At 41.5% G+C, this 6,789-nt stretch overlaps 2 protein-coding genes across 2 annotated transcripts; one reads left to right on the top strand and one right to left on the bottom strand.

The window, feature by feature from the left end:
- Positions 1 to 418: 418 nt before the first annotated feature.
- trub2 (TruB pseudouridine (psi) synthase family member 2) lies at positions 419 to 4,211 on the bottom strand. Its single transcript, XM_035151617.2, is given in 9 exon segments — positions 419 to 1,006; positions 1,009 to 1,212; positions 1,306 to 1,442; positions 1,642 to 1,714; positions 2,093 to 2,174; positions 2,261 to 2,322; positions 2,409 to 2,483; positions 2,956 to 3,090; positions 3,967 to 4,211. Coding segments are annotated over 9 exon segments (1,113 nt in total). The 5' UTR covers positions 4,085 to 4,211; the 3' UTR covers positions 419 to 779.
- Positions 4,212 to 4,412: 201 nt separating this feature from the next.
- On the top strand, positions 4,413 to 6,789 carry hdhd3 (haloacid dehalogenase-like hydrolase domain containing 3). The gene is made up of 3 exons (XM_035151618.2): positions 4,413 to 4,536; positions 5,433 to 5,767; positions 6,180 to 6,789. Exons 2-3 carry the CDS (start codon positions 5,438 to 5,440, stop codon positions 6,573 to 6,575), a joined length of 726 nt encoding a protein of 241 aa, XP_035007509.2. The 5' UTR covers positions 4,413 to 4,536; positions 5,433 to 5,437; the 3' UTR covers positions 6,576 to 6,789.

Below are 6,789 nucleotides of genomic sequence, written 5' to 3'. Positions count from 1 at the left end.
GAGTAGAATCGAAGTCACGCTGCACGTAGCCTACTATCTAAAAATATATCAACTTCCGTTTTTATTTTGAACAAAACATATAAATTCAAGCACTTTTATTGACCCGCGTCTATTTATGCCTGTTTGCAAACAACTGTCAAGGTTGTTGTTTTTTTATATCAAATTAACATGGTCTGAGGAAACCCTGCAGCAACTTGGAATTCTCTAATCTGTCTTTATATGAGCAAACACTTACATTAAGTTTCCAATAACTAATGAATATGACACTTTGTTCAAACATAAAAAGACAAACTGCGAGTTGGAACCAGATCAAACCAAGATTAGAACTTGATGTAATTTGATTTCAGGCTCTTTTTTATTATTTTGAATAACGCTTTTCAAGATCTGATCTTCTGAATAACTGGTTCTTAGAGATGACTGGTGTAACACATTTAATATTGCACTAGGGGTAAGTTTGACCTTTCACCACTTGGGGGAGTATTTGTACAAATAAAGCAGGGGAATCCTCAGAATGCACTGCTCTATGGTCTGTACACACACAAGCTCCAAACATCACATGGCAGCAAAAAGAAATGTTCAAAAGTTTAGTCCAATTCTTTTTCAGTTTATTTCAAGATAAAAAATAAAAAATAAACCACTTAAATATGAAGATTTGGTAAACCTGTCTAAATGACCTGCACAATGTTTAACATACGATTAACAGCACAGGTCTCTGAAGATGGAGCGACGTTTGCATTTAAAAAAAATGCATGCATGTCAATTATTATCAAGTGTCTCATTTAGAAACCAGAATATCTGGTCTTTGAAATCTCTTTTTTTCCGACTGAGATGAACTCAAAGTGACGCAGCCTCCGGGCTCGTAGAGTCATCAGCATCAAGTCTTTTCCTTCTACCTGCTGCCGCTGCTGCTGCTGCTTCTTCGTTGGTTTCATGCCGATGACTCTTTCACATTCTCCTCCAGTGGTTGTAATCCTGGATTCTTGATCTGGGACTGGGAGCGTCTTTTGTTTTTCTTACTGGAGCGGTACTGTTGGATGGCCTGCATGACACCAGGGGGCGTCCAGCGGTGACATGTCAGAGCGTCCTGCAGTGTGAACGGTCCGTCTCTGGTCCGTCTCACTCCCGTACACGCTGCCGTGCTGCGCAGCTCAAGTCCTATCTCGTGCACAACTTTGCGCAAATATCTCTGCGTTTCATTTAGGCACTGCACCTCTGTAGGGAGGCAGGAGAAGAGAAAAACAATATCAGCATTCGTTTTAAATCGTGAAATAAGATGTTGAATGTGTTCAATTTGAGATTATTTACCTAATGTGAAGTTGGGAGGCTGGAAGTGAATGCAGCGCAGGCCTGTCACAATAGGCACCGATTTGCCCTCCGGACCCAGTAGACCTTGCACAGCCATCTCATAGGCCTCCTGTGAGCGCATGTCCACGTTGGAATACCTGTATAGAGAAATATGAATCTACCTGCATCTATGAAGCATTTATCATTGTATATGTTGGGTCGTTCTCCAGGGCCAAGCACCTCAGTGGGTTTATATTACAGTCATGTTTGTTCTAAGAGGAATTTAGACTATAAAGAAGCTTCAGAGCAGAAACTGTTGATGGAGAAACTAATGAATGTAAAATACAATGAACTTACATTAACATGGCCTTTTGATTGGCTCCCTGCAGCATTGCCAGAACTCTGTTCAGCTTATCCAGTGTGATGTGATCTGTCGAACACAACAATATCATAATCATAGGGTCTGAAACAGTTGGATAGATATTACATAATATACATTATAATATAATAACGTATTCATATGCATAATATGATTTTCCATCCTAAAAGGTGAAAATGCAAAAATGCGGGAGAGAAAAAGGACCTAAAGAAAAACTGAATCAAATTGAGGGTGGACGGTGCCTTGAGAAGATACAATTAGTTTAACTTAATAATAAGCTGCTTTAATTATTCAGTGAAGGTATCAAGTTCAGCTACAGTATCCTACTCTCAAACATAATGATCTGAAACTCTGTGATGTTCAGAGAATGAACTGAAGAAATACAACAACAATATAATCTTAATTGTGGGACACAATGAGGGATCTCACCATAGGTGGTTCTTTCCACAACACGACCCGTGTCAGAGAAATCATCTGTCGCACTCCCAAACGCCCCCTCCACGGTGTAATCCTGAAACATATCACGCAGAATCAGACCTGTCGCGATTGTGCCTTCATTTCATCTCTCATGTGAAACCAGTGGAGAATGAAACTTACCCTTGTGACTCGTGTGTTGTAGAGATCGTTCAGGACCTTGTTTCCATTCCCAACTGCAAGAACTGTACATGAAAACCAGGGTGTGAACTCTCTGAGAGACGACGTGAACACAGAACATTTTCTCACATGATCGGATCTAAACTCGCACCTAAAACTCCGGAGGAGGAGGCGTCCAGACGATGTCCCACTCCCACTCGGACATGCTGGAATTCAGGTCCAGTTACTGAGACACAGAAAAAAAAAATGCAGCATTTTAGTTTTCTTCAGATATCAAACTTCAGAAGTCAATGATGAGACATCAGGCCTCATTTGCTCTGCAGGACAGAAAACCCTGAGTGAGCACAGTTTTAGTGCTGACCGTGTGTTTCCTGCTGTGGCAGCTTTTTGGTGCAGATTAACAACAGAGCCTCATGAGGAGATTACAAAAAATAAGAAAATCCATATTTGTGGCAAGTAAAAGTAAGTGAAACCTTTGTCTTACATGTGGTCGGATCTTCATTCAGGGTTAAAGAATATGAACAATCACAAGCTATTTGAACTAATAACACACAGATACCAACAATTATCCATATTGGTCACATCATTCAAACACTGATTTAAAATACAGTCATACAAATAAATGAAAGTGACCTTTCTATAGAGGACTGGTGAGATGAGACAGGGGGAGGAGCTGTGCAGTCAGTGGACACACTTACCCAGAGGGTGGTTGGACAGAGCAGGGACAGAGGCTGCAAACAGGGTGAGTCCTCTGGGTGTTTCTGTGTCCCTGCCCGGCTGAGCCAGGAAGCGAACCTCCTGAGGACACGGCTTCTGGGGAACAGTGTTTAAACCTGGAGGAGACAGAGGACAGCATGATGGAGAGGTTTGACTTTCACTACAAGGTATAATTAGCTGTATTATACCTCATTGTCACATAAGTCACTAACATTCATTTGGAATAACATATTTCGGAAATGTGTTCTCAGATTTAGGAACCTGTTCTCGCATTAAGGAACCTGTTCTGGCATTTAGAAATGTGGTCTCGCATTTAGAAACTTGTTCTCGCATTTAGAAAGGAGGTCTAGCATTTAGGAACCTGTTCTCGCATTTAGAAATGTGGTCTCGCATTTAGAAACTTGTTCTCGCATTTAGGAACCTGTCCTCGCATTTTAGAACGTTTTATCGCATTTAGGAACATGTTCTCTCCTTTGGGAACGTGTCTTCACATTTAAGAACGTGTTCTCACATTTAGGAACATGTTCTCTAATTTAGAAACATGTCCTCACATTTAGGAACATGTTCTCTCATGTAGAAACGTGTCCTCACATTAAGGAACATGTTCTCTCATTTAAGAACGTGTTCTCTCATTTAGAAACGTGTCTCGACATTTAAGAACATCTGCTCTCATTTAAGAACGTGTCTTCACATTTAGGAACATGTTCTCTCATTTAAGAACATGTTCTCTCATTTAAGAACATGTTCTTTCATTTAGAAACGTGTCCTCACATTAAGAAACCTGCTCTCACATTTAGGAACATGTTCTCTCATTTAGAAACGTGTCCTCACATTAAGAAACCTGCTCTCACATTTAGGAACATGTTCTCTCATTTAGAAACGTGTCCTCACATTAAGAAACCTGCTCTCACATTTAGGAACATGTTCTCTCATTTAGAAACGTGTCCTCACATTAAGAAACCTGCTCACAATATGGAACGTGTTCTCGTCACCTTTAAGAAGACTTGTCTCGATGTTGTCCCGGACGAGTTTCCAGTGAACACCGGAAGGTTTGTAGACACAGAACAAACCCTCCAACCTGCGGAACATGCGAATAGCTGGAGTCGCCATCGTGTTGATGGCATCAGGTCGTCACGATGTCAACACTCTTCACTCCATGTTCTCCAAACAGGATTTGTTTTACCCTCTACACTTGCGTGTGACCGGCAGTGTAGGTTTTGACGGCTGCTTGTCCTTACCGCCCCCTGCTGTACTGGAGGTATTAATGACGCGTGTGGGAAGAAAGGAAATGACGATGCGACTAAGCTGAAAATAAAATACTTAAACATAAAAAACAAGTTAAAATAAATCAAAAAATATTAATTGATTATGTGCGAATTATTGAGCTGATGGCCGATTATTATTTTGAATTCAGAGGACTTAAACGGCGATGGAGCAAAACCCCCACAAGAGGGCAACAGCTGCCCTGAAACACCAGAAAAGAGGAAGAAGAAGAGAAGGAAGCGGAAGTAGAAGAGGAGGAGGAGAACTGTTTACAATCGTAGTCAGCCACAATTAATTTGGTAACGTTTACACTGTTTGTAATAAGAGGTGTAGCAAAGTGAACGAGTGTAACGTTAGCTAACGTTAGCTAGCAGCAATTAAAAAAGCAAAACAACATTATACGATGGTGGAATTTAAAGATCAGAATCAGAATCAGAACCTGGCACCAATGTTGTTTTACTTTGTTGTTCTGTGTGTGTGTGTGTGTGGGGGGGGGGGGATAATGAGGCCTGCGTGTATTACTATCACTACAGTAATACACTATCTACTATACTTTATCAGTAATATTATTAGTACACGGGGCAGTATGTATGAAATACTGGATAACCAACCAGACTAAGTGTCCAGGGGCCCCAGAGCTTTAGGGACCTCTAAACCTGCAGGTTCACTACAAATCATGAGCGTCTACATTTGTAGAAGTTAGCACCACTCAAGTCCAACATCAGCTCTGTGGATTCATTCATTAATTTATTCTGTATATTTATTTATCTACTCTGGCACTTCCACAAACATTGATGAAAACATTGTTCAAATTCCAGACTGAACAGCCACATGTGATTCGACTGATGCATCTGTGAAGTCAGATTGGCCAAAAACAACATTATTTGGTCTTTGCAAATAGAAGTGACGTACGTGTTTATTAGCATTTAGAGCAGGGAAGTGAGGTTTGGTCAGAAGTGATCACTGGAGATTACCAGGTGTGAACTGAGGCACTTCCACTCAAAACAAGTTATTTATTTGATTTAATACAACAATTTTCAACATAGACATCAGGAATAATACTACAAAAACCCCAGTGCAGTGAACTGTGGAGTGAATGTTGAAACACGCCGTTGATGGAACATTAACTGAACAGATGTCCACAGGTTTAGTTTAAACACGAATCTGTCTTATCTGTGTGGTCTTACCTGTGTAGGTGTGATGCGTGTCCCTCTGAGGTGGGTGCTGTGGGATGTGAAGGACACGCTGCTGAAGTTGCGCTCGTCTGTCGGAGAGCAGTACTGCAGGGAGGCTGAACGAATAGGCTTGAGCCTCAGTCCCGCGGAGGTGGACGCTGCTTTCCGTCAGGCATATCGACGGTATTCCAGCAGATACCCAAACTACGGCATCGCACAGGGCCTGGATGGACAGTCTTGGTGGATGGGGGTAGTGAGGGACACTTTCTCCCAGTGCAGAGTGCAAGACCCAACCCTGCTCAACACATTGGCTCAAAACCTCTATTATAATTTCTGCAACGCAGAGAACTGGGAGGTAAATGACAGATGACATGATCCAGGAGTCGTTTATGTATGTATGTATGTATGTATAAATTTGTTTAATTAGAAATTATAGAGGAAAAAGACAATGTTGGAATTATTGAAATGTTAAATTATTTCAGGTTGATTACTGATGATTCTTAATGCAGCACTCTCAAGTAATTTTCAGACATGAAAATATCCAGATCCAATTATGTACAGAACATCGAAAGCTCTTGAATCTCTGTGTCTTTCCAATTTGGCATCTTCCTTGTGTATTGAACCTATTTTTCATCCTGAGATATGTGCATAGTTGTAGGAGAATATCCAGGGTTCATTGCACGATGGAAAGCAGCATCAGAAACTTAGCTACAGACAGATAAAGCAGAAAACATCAACTGATTTGCCTGATGTCCCTTTTGTTTTAGGTATTCCCAGACTCGAAGAAGGCTCTGGAGAGTTGCTCTTCTCTCGGACTGAAGCTTGGTGTGGTGTCCAACTTTGACTGCCGCTTGGAAGCGATTCTACGTGTTTGTGGTCTGCGGTCATACTTCAGCTTCTTGATAACGTCGGAGGAAGCAGGTGTAGCAAAGCCCAATCCAGTCATCTTTGATCAGGCACTGCAGAAATGTGGCGCAGCAGCTGCGGGTGTAGCTCATGTTGGGGATCACTATGTGAATGATTATCTCTGCTCTCGCTCTGTGGGGATCCACGGGATCCTATTAGACAGACACAACAAGCAAAACCAACCCGATGTTCCCCCAGAGCATCGGCTCAGCTCCCTGGAGGAGCTGCTGTCACGGCTACAGCAGCACATGGATTAATGCCAAACAACCATGTGCTCAAGTGCAAAGCTACCCAGACTAACTGGGGTTCAGTGAGGGAACTCATTGCAGGGATGAAGCACTTCACTGCTTCTCTTTAACTGATGAAATGCTCCTGTTAGAAATGTACAGTCAAATACTGAATAATATATAAACTGTATGTACAGTGTGTAATTATCATACATTTTATTGTAAATAAATTGGGAGCAATAAA

The sequence above is a fragment of the Hippoglossus stenolepis genome, chromosome 3 (assembly GCF_022539355.2).
Source record: "Hippoglossus stenolepis isolate QCI-W04-F060 chromosome 3, HSTE1.2, whole genome shotgun sequence".
Taxonomy (NCBI): domain Eukaryota; kingdom Metazoa; phylum Chordata; class Actinopteri; order Pleuronectiformes; family Pleuronectidae; genus Hippoglossus; species Hippoglossus stenolepis.
This window is presented reverse-complemented; position numbering and strand designations above follow the sequence as displayed.

Bases quoted from the DNA above. Each gene is read 5' to 3' on its own strand.
- hdhd3 (XM_035151618.2), top strand. From the start codon at position 5,438: ATGCGTGTCCCTCTGAGGTGGGTGCTGTGGGATGTGAAGGACACGCTG. The intron at 5,768-6,179 runs GTAAATGACAGA...CTTTTGTTTTAG, and splicing joins GCAACGCAGAGAACTGGGAG to GTATTCCCAGACTCGAAGAA.